The sequence below is a fragment of the Eufriesea mexicana genome, unplaced genomic scaffold, assembly GCF_001483705.2.
Source record: "Eufriesea mexicana isolate 0111107269 unplaced genomic scaffold, ASM148370v2 scaffold1844, whole genome shotgun sequence".
Lineage (NCBI taxonomy): Eukaryota > Metazoa > Arthropoda > Insecta > Hymenoptera > Apidae > Eufriesea > Eufriesea mexicana.
The window spans coordinates 53,684-76,208 of NW_016909945.1; the positions used below are offsets into that span (position 1 = coordinate 53,684).

At 30.7% G+C, this 22,525-nt stretch overlaps 2 protein-coding genes across 2 annotated transcripts in view; one reads left to right on the top strand and one right to left on the bottom strand.

The window, feature by feature from the left end:
- Window positions 1-336: 336 nt before the first annotated feature.
- Window positions 337-13,486, bottom strand: LOC108549240 (uncharacterized). Its single transcript, XM_017902534.1, has 2 exons — window positions 13,378-13,486; window positions 337-1,046 (listed from the first exon to the last, which is right to left on the bottom strand). Exons 1-2 carry the CDS (start codon window positions 13,484-13,486, stop codon window positions 337-339), a joined length of 819 nt encoding a protein of 272 aa, XP_017758023.1.
- Window positions 13,487-15,372: 1,886 nt separating this feature from the next.
- The window catches only part of LOC108549244 (cytochrome P450 6B1), a 10,714-nt gene continuing 3,561 nt past the window's right edge, over window positions 15,373-22,525 (top strand). The window contains exons 1-2 of the mRNA XM_017902539.1: window positions 15,373-15,711; window positions 21,903-22,425. Coding sequence (XP_017758028.1) covers window positions 15,373-15,711; window positions 21,903-22,425 — 862 coding nt within the window. The remainder of the gene's footprint in view (window positions 15,712-21,902; window positions 22,426-22,525) is intronic.

Here is a 22,525-nt window from a genome sequence, read left to right on the forward strand (position 1 = left end):
CTATTTCCGGTTGTAGGTAACGAAGGCCGGCTGTAGCATGCACAATGGGGTGAAAGCGTGGGGTGCGAGAGGGATGGGTAGCAGTAGTATCTAATGTACCATCGTTTGTATCGAAGGAAGCTTGTTCACGGCGCTACAACTGTAGCATCGATAGACCCTTCGAGCTTTTTGGCCTCGGCCGATCCGCAGATTGCATTATGCACCCTTAAACCTGAACTCTGCTGCTTTTCGTTCAGAGGAGATTAGTTCGGGTACTTTGATCCCACTGCGTGCGGGGGATCAACGAATAGTTGTTGAGTTAATTTTGTATTGAGTTAATGTAGTTAATTCTGTGTATTATCTTAATTTTAACTTTGTGTTGTCTTGAGTTAAGGTAGTTAATTCTGCCACTGTGTAATCTTGGATTAATTGAGTTAAATTTGTCTCTGTGTTGTCTTGAGTTAAGGTAGTTAATTCTGCCACTGTGTAATCTTGGATTAATTGAGTTAAATTTGTCTCTGTGTTGTCTTGAGTTAATTGACTCAACTGTGTCCCTGTTATATCATCAGTTAGTGAAGTTAATTTTGGTTCTGAGTTATTTTGAATTACCTGAGTTAATTTTGGCTTTGTCTTGTCTTGAGTTAATGGAGTTAATTTTAACTTTGTGTTGTCTTGAGTTAAGGTAGTTAATTTTGCCACTGTGTAATCTTGAATTAATTGAGTTAAATTTGTCTCTACGTTGTCTTGAGTTAATTGACTCAACTGTGTCCCTGTTATATCATCAGTTAGTGAAGTTAATTTTGGTTCTGAGTTATTTTGAATTACCTGAGTTAATTTTGGCTCTGTCTTGTCTTGAGTTAATGGAGTTAATTTTGACTCTATATTGTCTTGAGTTAATGTAGTTAATTGTGCCTGCGTGCTATGTTGAATTAATGGACTTAATTTTGTCTCTGTGTTGTCATGAATTAATTGACTCAACTGTATTCCTGTTATATCTTCAGTTAGTGAAGTTAATTTTAGCTCTGAGTTCTTTTGAATTAATTGAGTTAATTTTGACTCTGTGTTGCCTAGAATTGATGTAGTTAATTGTGCCTCTGTGTGATCTTGAGTTAACTATCTTCTGTAATCGTCTGACTCCAATCCCATTGTAAATCGATGGAGTGAACCGAGACGTAGAATTCGCAAAACAACCATAAATGCAAATGAAGGGATTATTGATTAAACCAATCATATTATTTTTTACATATCAACCAATTTCTCTTTAAATCGTCATACATGCTAATTTTTCCTTATTACATAACAGTCTATCTCATAACTTACATTATTTAAGAATTCTTCATCTCTTTGTAACTATAGCACTGGCATAATTTTTTGTTTTCTATATTATCCATAATATGTTAATTTTTATCAGTATGGTATCATTTGCATTACTTTTGCTGTAACTAAATATTCATTTATTATAATTTTTTCCATCGCATTTCTTTGTAGAAATGACTATTAAATTTTTTATTCCTTAAAAGATATGGAAGCGTCTTATGAAATAATTATTTTCTGATCGACAAAACTAAAATAGCCCTATTTTAACGCTCTCCTCTCATACATAGATATATACAGAATAATAATACTGTATATATTAAATTAATAATAAAGTATATTATTATACAATTAAATCCCTAATTATTGCAATACTGTTATACGAGTGTATAATATATAATTAATTAATCTTACAAAATTCTGTAAATCAATGAAAGGTGTTCAAACTCCGTGCTTATGTTAATAGTTCACTATTTTAGCTCAGCGAAGAACACGCTGACACCATAAATGTAATGCCCTGTATTCACGAGAGAGACTTACGAGCGTCTGCGAACTACTTATGCGGTTGGTAGATCGATTATCAAAATTATTAAAGGTGATTTTAACATACTATTCGAGGCTGAAGACAGTATAGCACACGAGTCGATGCTCCCACAAGTACTCGAGCTTTCTGCCTGGAAATCAGCGCCCTGGAGATCAACCCCCACGTCGCGAGTACCTGGGGGTGACGAACAGGATAAATTGCACCGTCGCCTCTTACCTTGTTCATTCGACTAAGGTATACAACCGTGACAACGTCTTAACTCTTGGGTCTCAAAGAAGTCCATTCTTCGGTATTCTTAGACTAGTATCGAGTGACATATTTATCCAGTGGCATAGACAAGAAAGGAAAATTTGTTATAAAATAAATTAAAAATTTTGTAGAAGGTGCAAAACTTACAAAGATTGAAAATTCTAAATGGAAAAATATAAATAGGAAGTAAATGGAAGAATCATAGATGGAAAATTTATAAATTCAGGAATTATGAACAGAAAAATGGTAAATAGAAAAATTATAAATGAAAGGATTACGAATAGAAAATATAGAATGAGAAAAATCATAAATAATGAAAATTGTAAATAAAAAAATTATAAATAAATAAGTATGCAATTAAATAAACAAAAAATTGCACGAATTTCTTTGAAACCTAGTGCAAATGGTTGTTTCATAATTCTTATTAATATATTAGAAAAGTTTGGTGTCTTTCTTCAAACTTAAAAACTTAAATTACAATATTACTTAAAACTTTTGAAAACGTCGAAAATTTTTTATCAAAATATTATCGAAATGAAGAAATTATTATGGATATCATTACTGCTAATTTGAAATTAGGATTGAGAGGAAATTAGGAAAGAGATGGGAAATTGAAAGATAATTTACGTATGATGGAAAACGAATGAAATTGTAAATTGTAAATTGCGACGAAGATATAATAATTCAAAAGCAATATTCGCATGGCAGACTTGCGATATTTTGTAACAAATTACTGCCACGTTTAATATTTTAGACTTACTTAAATTGAAACTTCTATGCTATTTTATGACGCTATAAACGTCACAAATATCCTTTATAATATATCTTTAAACTAGACCAAAAGGTATAACATTTTCAACAACTGCGAGCTCAAGAATCTAAGTATACCTTTGAATCTGAACTTCTAAATGAAAATAAAAATTAAATTAAAAATATAATTTTCTACTCAAATAATGCAATATGTCATAAGCTTCTTATGACAATAGGCAGAAATTACTAAGAAATTAGAAGAAAATTATATAAAGAAATTAATAAGAAAAATAAAAGAATTTAATTAACAAATCAATAAGAAAAATATGTAAAGAAATGTAGAACGTAATAATTAACCATTTAAATATCAAAACTATAATTTTCCATACTATTTACTGTTCATTAAAGTTAATAAAAATTGAATGATATGAAATAAAAATATAATAAACTTTAATTTTAATTATAATAATAATCGCATTATTGCCTGTAAATTAATCGTATTGTAAGTGCATGACGTATTAAATAGCTGCATTAAATAAATATATAAGGAAAGAATAAGTATAATTATCAATTATTTGAGCAATAAAATTGTAATATTTTATATCAGTCTCTGCACTGTGAAACTAATTGTTACTCAACTAAATCTTAATCGAATCGTATTAATTAATTGTAGTATTTCATTTCATTTCATCTAATTTAATTTGCAATAATAATCGTACTGCTATCTTCGAATAAATTGCAGCCCAAGGAGATAGAGCAACGGATACGAGATAATGAGAAAGTCAGTTGATCAACGATCTTTTACGTCTACTGTGTGATAAACATAATATATTCGCCAAACACATGGCCTATCTATGGCGTTTTATCCGCGTTAAAAACTTATTTATTTCGTGCAACTGCAGACGATTCGATAAAATATCATTTGCACGGATAACGGATATAATCTCTACCAAAGTAGCACGGTTTACGCGCCATAAATGGTACTTTATCACTACCCTGTGCAATTGGACGATATAAATTCCGTGAAATATTTTCCACTTGTTATGCGAAACAGATAAAACCCTTTTGCATTTAACCTTTCGTATTCGAGCATTTTTTGATACAGGGAAGTAACAAAAGAAGTTTCGTTGTGAAATTTCGTTATATTTTGTTTTTGATTATAACGTCGATGATATTTTTCATAATAACATGAAAAGAAATTGCGTATAAAGTGGATGAAATTTTTGGCAATAATAAAGAAGGAAGTTGCGCGTAAATTAACGTATCAATTGTCTTGCAAAAAGGGCACCTGAGGTGGCCTCTCATTTGCTATCAGTTATTTATACGTTTTATTAAAAATAAATGTATAAATATAAAATCAAATATTCATTTTTTAATTATACAAAATACGCCAAAGATAATGAAATTTTGTACGATGTTCAAGATTAAGCCAGTTAAAATGGTTGATTTTAGGTATTTTATTCTTGCAATTATTGAAAATGTACAGTTATTTTTGATAAAATTTATTTTGATTTTTGTGTAAATAAAAACGTGATCATATGTACTTATTTATTTTTAGCAATTAAAGAGAAAGTCGGTTTTATATGTTACTTAAGATACATAATTGGCATCTAATTAGATTAAAATAAAATGTAATAGTGTGTAGTAGAATATTTAAAGAAGAGAAGCATGGAGAAAGTGCAATGGAGAAATATATGTTATAATAAAAATAATATTTGGTAAACAAATAAAGAGTGCCTAAAAATTTGTGCATCCTACATTAAATGATAAGAAAATACGAAAACAGAATGTTTACTCGAGACTGAGTGTATAAACGACAGCAAGATAAATAGAATGCAATTAAGTAGTCATAAAATTAATTAGTATATCTTTTATCACTTCGATTATTGGCAAATTACGTTCTTTACGAAAAGAGATATATTTCGTCAATTTGTGTTAATGTATCACGTAAAGATATGTAAGTAAACAACGTATTAATAATGGTATACTAATAAAAATTATTATTATTACTATTACTATTATTATTAATAAATTAATAAATGATGAATAATTGATAATAAATTAATAAATATATTATTTATTTTAATAAATAAATACATTAGCATTATTAATGAATTATTGATGAATTGCTGTTATTATTATTATTATTAAATCATCATTATCATTATTATTATTATTATTATATTCTATGTTTGGATATGCAGATAAATAGATTTATCTATTTACAGATAACTCTTAAATAACGTAGCTTTATAGATAGTAAATAACGTTCTAATCCCATAGCTATCATGAAAGGCAATCAAGCGAAAGGTATTATTACGCTGTGTACCTGATATAATTATTTAAATACCTGCTTTCTCGTTACTATTGATTCAACACTAGATATACAGCTAGTGGTACATTAATCCTTCAGACTCGACGGTATCTAAAGCGTTTACCTCCATGCCATTCAAGATTGAAATTTCAAACTTGTTGATAATTTATTACCTAAAGTCTTAATATGATTTAAAAATCTAATACTCAATATAACGTATTAATTCTGAACCGAACACGATAATTGTCTTCTAAAACATACATTTGATGCACACAAAAGAATTGGTCTCCTTTAAATATGCAATTTGAAAAGGAATTATGACGATATCTCCAGTAGTTTCGAAAATAAAAGATAGATTCGAACACAGCTATTTTCAACATGGAAAATTATTATATCCCCTCAATAAGGGGTAGCACCCTCCTCTTCTTCAGAAAAATTGACTACTACCAACTTTTATACTTAAAAATATTGCACCAGTCAAACGCATAAAAATTTTTAATCAATATTTAAAAAAGAAAAAAAAGAAACAGTGTAAACTGAAACAGTTTACACGTGACATTCTATATATTAATTATATAAGCTACATAAGTACATTATGCTGCATGCATTATAAACGTTCATCCATTATAATGTATAACATTTATTTATTACATAATCCCTGTACTGTAATATAGTATTTCCAACAAACTCTCCCAAATATCCCGCAGCCGCAAAAAAATTCATTGTTAACTTGGCAAAATCGAGGGTCCCTTTGCATAATCCCCATCCCGTCTCTTCCCCAGGAATCGTCCGCGAAATTCCACCCCTGCCCTCCCCCGCCCTTGTTTTTTCCCCGTTCCGCGCACGTACCAACAATGGGGGACGAATTAAATGACAATGCATATTAATTAACCCCCCGGAACGGGAGAGGACAATCTACGGTAACGATTCGCCGGGAAGTCAGCCATGACGGGCCAGGAACAAGGGGCAATTAGAGAAAATCAATGTTGCACAACACGTTTGCATGTTGCATTTAATAACGGTGCTTGAGTGGAACTCGATTCGCCCTTTGATGGCATAACGAACCGCCGTCGCGCGCCGCGCTTTTTCCGTTGTAAACTGCCTTCCCCCACCTACGCGCCTGCTATCCCCTCCACTGGGCCTGCTATCCCCACCGACGCGCCTGCTGTCCCCACCGCCGCGCCTCCAGCGAGAAACGAAGACATAGCCCGGACACGAAGCGTGCCTGTCGCTCGCCACTGGATTACTTTTCTTCCCTTTATTCCTTTATTTTACGCTGTTTCTTTTATCCACCTCCATGGTTTTATTTTCTCGTTTTAAGCCGAAGCTGGCTAATTAAATGAATGCCTGCCGGCGCTGCGTCGCGAAGCGTATCGATTTACGTTCCGCGGGACTGGTCATTAAAAAAGAGGGCGCCAGTTGCTTTTTTCCCCCTTTTATCGCGCGATAAAAGGGAAACGTGTTTGGCGTTCGCCTCTCTGATTCCTGGGATCAAAGATTCCTTTGGAAATTTGGGAATTGGATATCGATCTGACTCGCGATCGACGCGACGCGACGGCTCGTAGGAATTTGTGGCGAGTTTAGGGGCGGGGGTGGGGGCTGGGGAATGATTGATAGGAACGGGGTTGCTTTTGTTTCGGGATTTCAAGTTTAATGGATCGGGTAAGATTTGTTGGCTCGCGCGGGGCCGCATTTAAATGTAGTCAAGCTGTTGGCTTCAGAATTTGTGTAATTCGTGTAAATTTGTGAAACTAAATGGCACGTGAGGTAAACTCGTGTAAACTTGTAAACGCGATTGATGGACGGTAATTTGTGTGAATTAAAGTTTATTAAAGTTTAGTCACGAAATTGATTAATATTGTTTGAATGACATGTCAGTTGTAAATTCTCGTTCGTTGAATGCACTGGGGGTGTATAAAATTATTCCAATAGGAAATTTCTTGCAGTCAGATTCTTTTCAACTTGGAAATATTATTTGAGAATAATGTAAGAGCGAATATAAATGAAAGCATAACGAAGGAATAAAATATAATAGAAATGAGAATTTATTTAGTGTCACCTTTAATCTGGGCCTTATTTGCTATGACGTACAAGCTAGTATGAATTTCTAATATGTACTTAGATTATTTTAGAACAATATATGTGTGAGAGTATATTGCTTTGTAATTCGTATACATCATTACAAAATAATAGCAATAATAAAAAGAATATTTATTATTACCGTCAATTTGGGGCCTCAGAAGTCTCTAGTATTATAATTTCTTTGATGAAACTTAAATGCAAGAATAAATCGTTCCAAACTTCTCATATATTAATTAAATCATTAAATGTTAAATATATTCTAATAATTTTCAATATTATTAATATATATATAAATACATATTTACAATTAATTGAGCTTTGCTTATATGCATAACGCAAAAGGTATAGGAATTCAATTGTCAAGAATCTTATTGAAGACGAAATTTGTTTAATTTCCTGAAAACAACAATTTGTAATATTTATTTTCAACGAGATTATCGTTACGTTGATGACCATTTTTTATTAAGTAATCTGTATTTTCCACTCACCTCAAAGCTCCAGTCTCGTCGGTTATTTTTATCTTATCGATAGATGCTAAGTTTATCTACGTAAAGAAATTAATTCTTCACGTTGTTACATTCATAAATTATAATTTCCATTAGCCATTGCACTTCGTTGTAAATGTGTAGCTCAATTTAAAATTTGCATGTAGATAAAGGATCACTTAGTCTGTTCTGCCATTGTACATATGTGTAATAATACCTTTCTTCTGCCTTATATACTTAGACTTCATTATGCACAACAAATAAATAGTTAATAACTATAAATGCTAGTTTTTCCTCATTTTTATTACGATATTTTGGCTCCATTTGGCAAGTACTATTTACTCCTGAAAATATAAATCCTTTCTTTTCCGACACTGTGTATACCTACGTATCTTTATTCTACCACTTTAATTAACATCACGTACGTGTATTGTATTTTGACACACTTGGTGATAAAAGTTAAGAAACAAAGCAACAATTTGCGAATTTTTGCATATCCAGTTTTTATCTTCTGAGATACATAAATTCGAATTAAGAACAAATTTTATACTTAAAAATAAACAATGTATATTATTGTATAAGACGACATCTTAAAATTCTATTTCTAATTTGAATTTGTGTATCTTAGAAGATAAGAAGTACACAAAAATTTGCAAATAATTACTTTCTCTCTGAACTCTTGTCAGTATGTGTATTACATGTCAATAGTTTCGGTGTTAAATATGGAACATCAAATATTCTTTTGACATTAGTCCCATGATTATTTAAAAATTATTAATTAGGTGACGACTGCGAAGTTGTAATATTCATTTTATTTATCTACATATTATCTTATATACTTTGCATCGTACTATATATCATACTAGTGTTTCTCATTAAACTGTCAAATGTCAAACAAAACTTTTCACGTATATACTGAATTAAGTAATAAATAATATAATAACAATTAAAAAATAAAGATTAAATAATAAAGAAAAGTAAAAGAGAAAAAGATATCAGGTGTTCAAAAAATCATTAACATACTCGACTCGTCATTAAATTAAATCAATTTTATTTATGAACATACATAGACATATATACTATCAGATGTAATAATCACTATAATAACATACCAATCACAAAATTTATTAGAAATTGTAAACAGAAAAATTAGGGTAAGATTTGTTGGCTCGCGCGGGGCCGCATTTAAATGTAGTCAAGCTGTTGGCTTCAGAATTTGTGTAATTCGTGTAAATTTGTGAAACTAAATGGCACGTGAGGTAAACTCGTGTAAACTTGTAAACGCGATTGATGGACGGTAATTTGTGTGAATTAAAGTTTATTAAAGTTTAGTCACGAAATTGATTAATATTGTTTGAATGACATGTCAGTTGTAAATTCTCGTTCGTTGAATGCACTGGGGGTGTATAAAATTATTCCAATAGGAAATTTCTTGCAGTCAGATTCTTTTCAACTTGGAAATATTATTTGAGAATAATGTAAGAGCGAATATAAATGAAAGCATAACGAAGGAATAAAATATAATAGAAATGAGAATTTATTTAGTGTCACCTTTAATCTGGGCCTTATTTGCTATGACGTACAAGCTAGTATGAATTTCTAATATGTACTTAGATTATTTTAGAACAATATATGTGTGAGAGTATATTGCTTTGTAATTCGTATACATCATTACAAAATAATAGCAATAATAAAAAGAATATTTATTATTACCGTCAATTTGGGGCCTCAGAAGTCTCTAGTATTATAATTTCTTTGATGAAACTTAAATGCAAGAATAAATCGTTCCAAACTTCTCATATATTAATTAAATCATTAAATGTTAAATATATTCTAATAATTTTCAATATTATTAATATATATATAAATACATATTTACAATTAATTGAGCTTTGCTTATATGCATAACGCAAAAGGTATAGGAATTCAATTGTCAAGAATCTTATTGAAGACGAAATTTGTTTAATTTCCTGAAAACAACAATTTGTAATATTTATTTTCAACGAGATTATCGTTACGTTGATGACCATTTTTTATTAAGTAATCTGTATTTTCCACTCACCTCAAAGCTCCAGTCTCGTCGGTTATTTTTATCTTATCGATAGATGCTAAGTTTATCTACGTAAAGAAATTAATTCTTCACGTTGTTACATTCATAAATTATAATTTCCATTAGCCATTGCACTTCGTTGTAAATGTGTAGCTCAATTTAAAATTTGCATGTAGATAAAGGATCACTTAGTCTGTTCTGCCATTGTACATATGTGTAATAATACCTTTCTTCTGCCTTATATACTTAGACTTCATTATGCACAACAAATAAATAGTTAATAACTATAAATGCTAGTTTTTCCTCATTTTTATTACGATATTTTGGCTCCATTTGGCAAGTACTATTTACTCCTGAAAATATAAATCCTTTCTTTTCCGACACTGTGTATACCTACGTATCTTTATTCTACCACTTTAATTAACATCACGTACGTGTATTGTATTTTGACACACTTGGTGATAAAAGTTAAGAAACAAAGCAACAATTTGCGAATTTTTGCATATCCAGTTTTTATCTTCTGAGATACATAAATTCGAATTAAGAACAAATTTTATACTTAAAAATAAACAATGTATATTATTGTATAAGACGACATCTTAAAATTCTATTTCTAATTTGAATTTGTGTATCTTAGAAGATAAGAAGTACACAAAAATTTGCAAATAATTACTTTCTCTCTGAACTCTTGTCAGTATGTGTATTACATGTCAATAGTTTCGGTGTTAAATATGGAACATCAAATATTCTTTTGACATTAGTCCCATGATTATTTAAAAATTATTAATTAGGTGACGACTGCGAAGTTGTAATATTCATTTTATTTATCTACATATTATCTTATATACTTTGCATCGTACTATATATCATACTAGTGTTTCTCATTAAACTGTCAAATGTCAAACAAAACTTTTCACGTATATACTGAATTAAGTAATAAATAATATAATAACAATTAAAAAATAAAGATTAAATAATAAAGAAAAGTAAAAGAGAAAAAGATATCAGGTGTTCAAAAAATCATTAACATACTCGACTCGTCATTAAATTAAATCAATTTTATTTATGAACATACATAGACATATATACTATCAGATGTAATAATCACTATAATAACATACCAATCACAAAATTTATTAGAAATTGTAAACAGAAAAATTGACTTCCCATTTTTTAAATATTCAAAGATATTACACCTAATTTTTAAAAAATTCACGACAAATTTAAAAATAAAAATAATATCGTAAAATAATAAAAATATTGAATAAAATTCCTAAAATTTTTCGAAGCAGTAAATCACACAAGGTTGATAGAAAATTTCTACCATAATTCATATTGGAACAAAATCGGCGGCTAATGTAATAAATATTATTTTCGTAAGTCCAGGTCGACATCCTAGACACTATATAACATTCTCCACCATCTTCCCGATGTATTCCCAATGGAATATCTCGCGATGTTCTGATATCTTGCTCAGGTTTCACAAAAGCATAGGAAAAAAGGAGAAAAACGCGATAAGAGTTTCATTCGTATCTGCAAGCAACGGAAATGTTTAGGTGTTTCCGTTTAAATGCTTTACTCCGTATGCCCAAGAGCTCGAAGTTGGCTAATTACTACTCGCGATATAATGGAAGGAGAAAAAAGAAAAAGCGAAAATGGGTTGGCGAAGAATTCCATCGTGGTGATAAAGCATGTGAAACAAATACGAAGTGACAGAAGATAAGAGTAAACAAATTCTGTTTGGGAATATCTTTATCAATTCTTTTTACAATTCCTCGATTATCGTCCCGGGTATTTGCGTAACAATTATGTTTCCAAATATTGTTATCGGTTTTTTTCTACCGTTCTTCAATTATTGCTTATCTTCCTAAAATGTATTTGTGTAACCTCCGCATTAATTCTAAAAATTTCCACGCTGAGTGACGAAGGATCGAAGAATGGCGGAGGATCGATACGTTTCGAGCTCTCGAAGCTTGGTTAATTAAAAAAACGGAGAGATGAACGATAGGGATGTTGAATTTTTCACGCGAGCGAAAATTTGCGAGGAAGTTCGCGTTACAGCTGGTGGAAGATAAGGAATTCGACCATGTAATAATATTTATAGGAATTGTGACATACAGGGTGAGTCATGGAGTTGGAATGGATTATATCTCGTTTATATTTGGTTAAGAAGAAAAAAAGGGAAAAAACATTGAAGAATGTCCATCTTCCTATGACATTAAATTTCTTTTTGTTTTATTAATATAATGATGCATTTTAATACACCTTCTCGGTTCAACGATATCTTTGTTTTTACTAAATTTTTCTTTACATGCACCAATTTTTTGATACATTATACGAATGAAAATATTGGCACGAGCTGATGGGAAAACCGATACCTAGTGAGATATTTCCAACTTTTTATGTGAAGTATCCTCCTCTGAAAATGTGTCTAAAATAATTTGATTTTTCGCGCGAAGCAGATAATGGTAATTTAGTATAAGTAACATAGAAATTATTTAAAAAATTATTAGTAAATATGTTTTTATATTAAATTATATATGAATGTAATTTATTAAAATTGCACTGTTTTTGTGTACTCCATATCTCAATATATGATTTGTTTGACATATGTAGAATTTAATTGTTTCATTACTTCTTTCATTAGATATTGATTTTCCTATCGAATTAACGTAATTAATTCTGTCAATTCAATGAATTTCTGATCAACCTAATTAAAAACCTATTTATTACACTTCGTTGTCACTCGTCGTATTTAATTTATCTTGTCGTTTTTAAAAATTGATCGCAATACGTTTTATTTTATTTCTCAAACTCGATTGATTGGTATTTTCAAAGTGTTCGAAGTATTCAAAAAATAAAAGAAATAGGAGATCAAATTAGGTAATTTAATCGAACGTTAATAATAAATACTGCTGTTCATAACTTTGAACGACAATATCTCGAAACTAAAAGCACGTGACATGCATGTTTCACGTATTCCTCACACGCACAGATCAGTCACCATATTTCAAAGAACGATATTACCAGTTATTGCTATAAAAATAATATTTCGGACTGAAATATTACAGTTTCCATAAAAAAAGACATGCAAATATCGACGAAAAATTTCGCATAATCCTCGAGCTGACAAGTGTACATATACAGAGAATTGCACACCCACACAGACGTCTGCTAAAAAATGAAGCAAAGACAGTGGCAGACGACACCTTGCACGATCGATCCCCTGGTCCCGACCATACTTCATTCTAGAACACCCAGAAGCCTTGTCATACATGGATACTCAGCACCTAACCTCCAACAAACCACCTCATGCATGTAACAAAATCAAATCAGTTGGCAAAGTTGGCTGAAAATCCACAGTGCGATCGGCAACTTTGCTACCGGCTGCCATACATTATTAACATGTACCCTCTCTATCAGCCGGAACAATCTTTCTCAATATTTCATGCGAAGTTCAAGGAATATTCTCGAACGTATGAAATTCGCCGGGAGTCGCGGAAGCAGAAACGCGAAATTATTCAAGAGTCGCCTATCAGAATCTCCACCCTAACCGGCTCCCTGTATACCAGGTAACCCAGCAACTGTCAAAGGACAGCTTCCGGCAAACATTCTGCCAAACTATCACACGAGCTTGCGCCTAAGTCACTCCCAGATGTATGTTCTCCAAGTCCATGTGCCTCCTTTCCTACCTGGTTCTCTTCTTTCAGGGGCTCCATCGATTCCACGCGAATATAAATGGCGTCTATTAACCCTTTGCACACGATGACCTTTGGCTAGAGGAGAGTAGAAATTCAAGGATTCTCTACTAAAAAGCTGACGATACTTTTTTGAGCAGTAAATAAAGAATTGTAGAATTATTTCATTTCGATGCCTCGCAAACTGTTACATCGCATTAAATTTGATATATTAATTAATATCGATCTTCCAAATTTTATGAAACGGTGACTGAAGCTCAGCTTTCTAGTGCAAAGGGTTAAGAGCAGATAGCTACGTGTAGGACCTGCTATGTGTAGTACCTTCGAATCAACGAATTTCAGATGTTTGTTATTGAAGTTTTACTATATACTAGGAGAAGTTACTGTTTGCCAAAGAATCCTAAGTTTATAACGATATTGCTGTGAATACTGTTTCGATTTATATGGAAAAGTTTCTGCACCCAGTGTTGTCATAGTTCTGTTCTATTTGCTGAGATTATGCAAAAGTTTGCATATTCTTCGTAATCCTTTGTAATTTTTATCGAGATAGGTTGCTGGATATCGTAATTTATTACATCTATGACGAAAGAATGGGAATTTATTATAAATTTTTGTGAAATTATTCGGTCCCTAAGAGGTTCATTATGTGGAACTGTTGACCTGTCAAGTTTTTCGGTATAAAGTGCTTGTTTAGGTAGGAAATGAGTACTCTATAGAAGTAAATTTGAAATAACTTTCCAGGTCAAGGACATTTATCGACATACTACGAGATAAAGTAGCAAAATCTATGATTTTCAGCGGGTCTTGAGACGAACGTATTGCATGTAAATTATACGTGTCCATATAGTGTGTTTTTCTTAGTAATATGAAAGAAGATGAACCGCAATTTACGTTTTTTAGTAAAAAGTTTACTTATTTATGTAAGAAGTGGATGAGCACATGAACGAGGTTCCTTTTTCGAGAATGAAATTATTTCTTACCAACCTTTTCACCATATCTTCCTCAGCGATATGAACCCTCCATTTACCAAACCGATTAATTCTGCCAAACAGAAAATAGAAATTTATATTAAATATAAAAAGTTAAACATAAACCAAGTCCTTTGACACTTAAATACAAATAAAAATTTTAAAAATGGAATTAATCACTTTAGCTTGATTCACATATCACTAACCTTCTCTAGTAAAATCAAATTTAACCAATCCATTCCTTTTGATATGATATACTACGTCAAAGTGAGTCGAGAAATATTGAAAATTAAATGGTGAACTATTATTTTTATCAAGAACATTCTATTTCTAATTAAATAATTTCTATTTCCAAGATATACTACTTTAAAATGACTGGGAAACACTGAAAATTGAAGGAGGCACTAATATTTTTCCGAACACGTTGATTTATAATTAAATGACTTCTTTTTAAAGTGTTTCCCACTTTAAAATGATTCAAAAAACATTGGAAATGGAAGGATGTACTATTCATGCGTTACTTACCATGGAAATGAATTTTCTCCACGAACGGATTGAACAGTCCTACCAGCGTAGTACCGATCATCTGTCTGACAAGATGGCGACGGTCGATGTCGCGGCGGGTCGTTGAAACGCCATTTGGGCCGCGCAATCGAAATTCACAATACGTCTTCAAACAGGGATATCGTATATTTCGATAAACTTCGACACTCTGACTATATTTAAGTCGCAAACCATAGCAGGAGAGCACTCTTGGTGACATCGCTCGGACCAACGCCTTCGTGACCAACTCGGTAATAGATCGTGGAGAAAATTGGTCTAACTGACCGAAAATTCGGTCATATTCGTCGATTCCCCTCGCGAATACCACGCATCGCGTTCACGTAGAATTTCTTTAACCCGGGTAAAGCATATAGGCGGTAACTTTGACGAAACACCATGTCTTGGCTGATGTTAGAGACCTTTGGGCTGGTCTGCACGGTATTTGTACTGCTGTATTATTATTCCTTGTCGAAATTGAATTACTGGCAAAGACGTGGCATCAAAGGGCCAAAGCCTCTTCCGTTTTTCGGAAATTTCAAGGATGTTCTGCTTGGAAAAATTTCGACCACCGACTGTTTCCACAAAGCGTACAACGAGTACAAGGATGAACCGCTGATCGGAGTCTATGGGGGCCACGATCCGTTGCTGATTGTGAAAGACCTGGACTTGGTAAAAGACGTTCTCATTAAAGATTTCTCCAAGTTTGCACACAGGACCCATCGTGCTGTACGAGAGGTACGTTAACAACATGTTTTCACTTTAAAAGTTAGCGATTTTGGTATACGGTTTTTGGTAGAATACGTAGAAAGGTGTCAACGTAGAACAAGTGCTTGAAACTTTGGAATAATGTACGTTCGTTGATATTTTCCGATAATATAAATTTATAAGTCTCCAAAGGCCTATATTTCAGGGATCCAATAATCGAGGAGTATTGAGAATAATATTAATAATTAATAATAAATTGTTAATAATAATAATTAATAATAAAATTGAATTTGGTTTTATCGTTAATATTGAAATTGTTTAATTGATTTGACGATATTATTGCTAATATTATTAATTATGGGTGAGTTCCTGTAGAGTTGTAATTTGCAGGCGAACTTTTTAAAGGTTCCAGAATGAATAGTGGCACTCGCAGAGTGCGAGAAGAAACTTTAAGATGATACTAAGAGCTAAAGTTAGGCGAACATCTAGATTAATAAAATTGTTTTCCGAAATTTTTTCGATTTCCAATTATAAATATTTATCGAATTCGTCAAATTATTTCCTATATTTTTGTTTACTGATTGCTATAGGATAGACGAAACTGCATTTGGAGATTTTAAAAATTTGTAATTATAAATATTTAGAGAATCATCGAAATTATGTATTTTTAAATATTTATTTATTCCTATATTATAGATCGGAAGTAAAGAATATAATTATTATCAAAAAATAATAAAACACGACTAGTTACCGATTTAAAAAGAAAAAAGGTAGTCAGTTTCCGAAGAAAATAATAAATGCAAAAATTTCTACGTTTATCGTTGTAGATGATCATACAACGTTTTGCATGAAAATAATAAAATGTTTCCTATATTTTTGTTTATTGATTGCTATAGGATAAATGAAACTGCATGTTTGATTATAAATATTTAAAGAATCAGCGAAATGATGCATTTCTTAAATATTTATTTATTTCCATATTATAGATCGGAAATAAAGAATATTATTATTGTCAAAAAATAATAAAATACAACTAGTTACTGATTTAGGACGATTAAAGGTAGTCAGTTTGCGAAGAAAATAATAAGTGATGTAGACGATCATACAACTCTTTGCATGAAAATAATAAAATAATAATCGTATCTACGTACACGGAAATATCCACAAGCGGATATCGAAAGCCGTCCTATGAGATTTTTGAGTGAAGAGAATTTTTGTTTACCACAGTATCCCGTAGGTAAACAGACCTGTCCACAAAAATAATCCATAGCCATACACGTCATGAATGTATACAAAAAGTCCACACTGCAAAATATATATAGAAAAATCGAAATACGTGACAAATATATACGAAAAAATTCTTAAATCTTCATAAAAAAAACTCATACATATCATGATCATTCGAAGAAAAATGAAATTGAATGACAAATTGAAAAAGAAGTTGAAATAAAATTTTAAATATTCCGAATTTATTTTTGCCAGAATACGTTTCAGTAAATAATGAAATTGAAAAAAGAGAGATAAATAATTCTCATCCAACGAAATTTTAGTGAAATAGAAATCACAAGAAATATAGCGTTTTACTTCAATTTTAATATTTTTGTATATTAGAATTTATTGCTTCGTAAATGTCTCGATAATTATAAAAATTGTAAGTCAAAAGTGGGAAAAATTTATATTAGAGCAAAATAAAATTCTGGCAAAATAGAATAGGATTATTTTTTGATTTGTGATATATTTGGAGCATGAAGCTTTTAATATTTCGAAGGGAAAAATATATGATTTTGACCACTTTCATGACCATTGGCATAAATTGTTATAAAATAAATGTATCGAGTCTTTCTTAAGTTTTAAAGCTTTATTAAATTATCTTTTTCTCTGTGGTTTACACTACTGGTGCTAGATGAAGACTATGTTGCAAATACGTTCGAATTTGTATTGACTTCTTTATTCTTCAGCTCACTTTTGTATTCCACCGATTTCAACTTTATTTTGTTTTTTAAATATAAATAATTGGAGTATGTTTTCTTCGAATATTCTTTCGTTTCCAACAACATTGTTTACGGGTGTTCTTATTGATTATTCACATGTGCAAGCTAGTGCTGGAGGAGACATTAATCCTTTTCACTCGAAAATCGCAAGACAGAATTCGATTGTCAGCATTCTTTTCCATAGCTTCTTCGAAATAAGCTGTCACTCACGCGTCATTGCTTCTTGACGATAACTATGCCTTCGACTCTCGATCTAGTTCACAATGGTCGATATGCATAGATCTTTTAGGCCTCGAGGGTATTTTGAACAATTCTTCAAATTTTTATAACTAAATAAATAAATAAAGCTTTTATTTCCGATATACAGTTTACAATTTAATTTTAAAGTTGCTTCCAGTATTTATCGAACAATCTGCGTCGAAATTTGGAAATGTCAATAGCTTATTTTTAAATAAATATTATAATTAATATTGATAATTTTGAATATTAAAGTTAAAAATTGCTTCCAATATTTATCCGACACTCCGTGTCGAAATTTGGAAATGTCAATAGCTTATTTTTAAATAAATATTATAATTAATATTGGCAATTTTGAATATTTTAATTGAAAGTTGCTTCCAGTGTTTATCGAACACTCTTTGACGAAATTTGAAGATGTTAATAGCTTATTTTTAAATGAATATTATAATTAAAATTGGTAATTTTTAAATAAACATTTTGATAGATGATTATATAATATTTCTTAGTACTAATAACAAATAATTATGCAGTAAATTATTTTGTAAATTATACATATATATAATGGTAAAATAAATCAAATGTCAAATGTCGAAATATTATTGGAATAATATAGTGGGAAGTTTCAAATTTATATGAAAATAATACATGTCATAATAGTTCGATTAGATAGTTGAAAAATAAATCCCACATGTAGTTTTATATGTGAAGTATCACGAACATCATTCTTTTTCTCCAATGACTTCTGATAAACTTTCGATAAAATAGCTATTTAAACACATTTTTCGTATTTATTAATATCTATTCTATTTTTCAGTATCATTCTCCAAAAACAGATTAAAATTATCAAATTCCCATCGGCAATTTTAGATTTAGAATATCATCAATTACATAGGATCATATCACCGAACTCTTACTTTTTCCAAAAATAATTTCCCTTAAAATAATAAAATTCCATAAAATATTTATTATTATTGAAAGTAATCAAGGGAAAATTAAACGGATTCCATTCGAGCCTGATTTACAATCATAATGCATGAAATGAACATCAGTTGGATACTCTGTAATAACTGCAGAGGTTATTATCATCTAAACCAACGTTTATTAGTAGAGATTCTAAAAGAGGCATTAAAAGTACTAATTGTTAAAAGGAAAAAAGAAATTCTTGATAGCTGTGCAATTTTGCGAGAGATAGCGATATAATCGTACATACAGAATTTTATAGAATGTGTAAAACTTTTGGGCTCTTGGGATACATTCTCGGGTTTTCTAATCCAGTTCTCATATTAAATGTAATACTTGGTTGGGAATTAAAATCAATCGAGGAAGTAAGATCACAAAAATTTTGAGAAATAAGAACCACTCTTGTATGCATAAATCACAATTATCATTTAAATTAATTAAGTAAATAAAAATGACCCTTTTTATATTTACATATATGAATTATTAAATATATAAATATTGCATATTAAATATGTGACTATATACAATAATGATTTTACAAATTAAGTAATTTTAATATTAAAGTTATATAGAATAAATTTTACCTGATTTTAATTACTACATTTTAATTACTTTATAAATTTTACATATAAATATTACCATATACAAATCTCTAAAGTCTATTTGAATTTATTTCCAAAATAATTCTAATTTGAATTACTATGTAAGAATGAAGTTCCTAATTAATATACAATACTTGCAATCAGTATACTGTTTTGAAAAATTATATAGGATATAAATTATATATAACTAAATTTTTAATATTAAATGTAGGAAATTGTATTTAATTATTTCCTTACTGTTTATTGAAAAATTTGTTGTACTATTAGAAGTGTGTACTTTTTAAATTCGTAATTAGTCCCTTTAATAATACCTGTAATAATAAAAATTATTTCACGTTGGTTTTAAGCAACGATTATTATTACAATTGATTTCCGCTTTTAAACAATTATCACGAATGCGTCAAAGATCAAGCAACTGTTCGATACGTAAATGTTAATAATTATCTTGAACAAAATACGTCGGTTAATTTAGCTGTCAATAAGTTACTGCTTGGAGATACTGGGAATGAATTCGTATCTTTATAGCAATTAACCCCTGTGTATACAAGCTTGTTCAGAGTTTTTTGTTTTTAATGACCACTGCGGGGAATCGGACATATCTGGTTTTACAATACTTATCAATTGCGACATTAGTACGATGTTAGTCATTACATAACATTTATTTGTATCAATATCTTGTGTAAGAGTTCCTTTTTCCTCATAATAAACTTTATCATTCACATTGTTATTAATTTATATTTTATATAGAGAATGCAACAGAATTTTATTGCTAGATCCCTTGGAATAGGAAATGCAATATAAATATATTGCTATATCAAAAATAGAAAATTCATTTTAATGTAGAAATATTTTATGTAAGATTTTATTATTGATTAAAATTTTATTAAAGTACAATTCTTATTAAATTTTTATTAAAAATATGGTTCTACGTTGCTTTTCCTTTTATAAATCATGAATTGATTTCCTCGATCGAATATTTCATATAAACAAAGAATTATATTGTTTAAAATATAGTAGTGTGACTATACACATATAAACATATTATATTACACAATCAGCAATTATCTATATATTAACACGTATATTTGTCTCATTCAATATTAATTAATAAATAAACAATGTATTAAAAATGTATTTAAAAATACTATCAAAAAATATTATAGCCTTGTTGAAGAAGTAATTCAAAACTCGACAAACAATTTGACAATATATATTCGAGCTTACAAAAATTCTAAATTAAATTAGCTCAGATTTTAATTAAAATTATCATATATCAGGACTTTAATTGTCTATTTCGTGCAAGATGCAACAAAAATTGTTGTCCAGACTGTACCGATACTAGCGCCACGCGCGTCTTTATTTGTCTACATCACAGTCGGCTAAACTTATTAAATTCTACGCTACAAATATCGAATATTATCCATGCTCTGTATGGACACGCGAAGTTTATTCGATTGTTTTAATATTTATCATCCTCATTTTCATAAAGACGTAATATTCTCTTAGAGGTAGGTCAGTACGCATCTGGATAAATCGGCCGTATTCATCCGATCCTTTACGTTGACGTAACCCATCTTAAGCTTCGTGGCTTAGAGAGCACCTACCACTTTACCTGAATACAAATTTCCCGTCTATCGTCTTCTGTTTTAAGAACGAGGCAGAGGGAAAGGGAAGTCACATTAGACCTGTTGAACATTCTCTAAAGTCTCTCTCCTGTAGCCACAAGATGGAGGAGCAGGAAGTTGTATACACACATAAGTGCCTCCTTCTGTGGTCACTATAACTCTGTGTTATCTTCTTATTCCTTATAGTGATATATTAATCTACATTTTGTGGAAATAAGCGTCTAGTATGAATATTTAGAGCAGAATGACAGAGTCTTGAATCACTAGAGATGCAACGCAGGCCTCGGTACTTAATACATGGAGGAGTATATGATGATTAAAAATTTAATGCAAATAATTTATAAATTAATTAGGCGAAAAGAGGGTTAAATTAATTTACTTTGGTCATTGACATAAAAGCTAAAGTGCTATGATAAAAATAAAAGAATTAACTGCACAAAATACAAAGTAGAGTAGAAATTTATACCAGATATAAGAGTGCTTTGGTACTAAAATTTAAATAATTTAGAAATTGGAGTTAATCTCTTTGGCTTTTGTCTCATATTATACTTCATTCTCTCGTTCAAAAATTAGATGATAGAAGCAAGCTGTAAACAGCATAAAAATTCTCAATTGGATCTCTTTCATTTAACATGTCTGCATATCGTAGCTTTTATTTCAGGAAAATAATACTCAATAAACAAATACCTAATTTCCCTTTCTTTTTCTCCTTTTCCATTTGTATATAAAATTGTTTCCAAATTTCTGTTGGATTTTTATCGTATTGGAAGTAGCTAATAAATAAGATTTCTGTAATTTTACAGGTTGAACCTCTGTCGGAGCAGTTATTCAGACTGGATGCAGAAAGATGGCGTGGCCTAAGAGTCAAGATGTCGACTTTCTTCTCGACAGGGAGACTAAAGGACATGTTCGACTTGATGAAACAGTGCTCGGAAGATTTCGATAAGTACCTGGAAAAGCTGGTAGATAAGGGTGAACCGGTCGAGTTTCGTAACACTGCAGCTAAATTCACCACTGCCGTGATCAGTGCTTGCGTCTTCAGTATCCAATCGAACTCTCTGTCTGACGAAGACTGTGAGTTTCGTAAAATGAGCAAGAAAGCCCTGAGTACGAACCTTTCGCAGTTCCTCAACGACAGAATGAGGGAATATCCATTCCTGTTTAAGATTTTTGGACGATTCTTTGTCGATCACGAAGTTACTAATTTCTTCTCGACTGCTGTCAAGGAGGCTATGGATTACAGGGATGATCACGATATTCATACACGGGATTTCATTGATATCTTGGCTGATGTGAGAGCTCACCCGGAGAAAGTTAATCTTAAAGGTATGGTTTTATTTTCTTGTGTAAGTATTCTTAAGATTTTTGAATTTGAGAATTGTAATAAGAAGTATAATTTTATAATTAATATTAATATTATAGTATT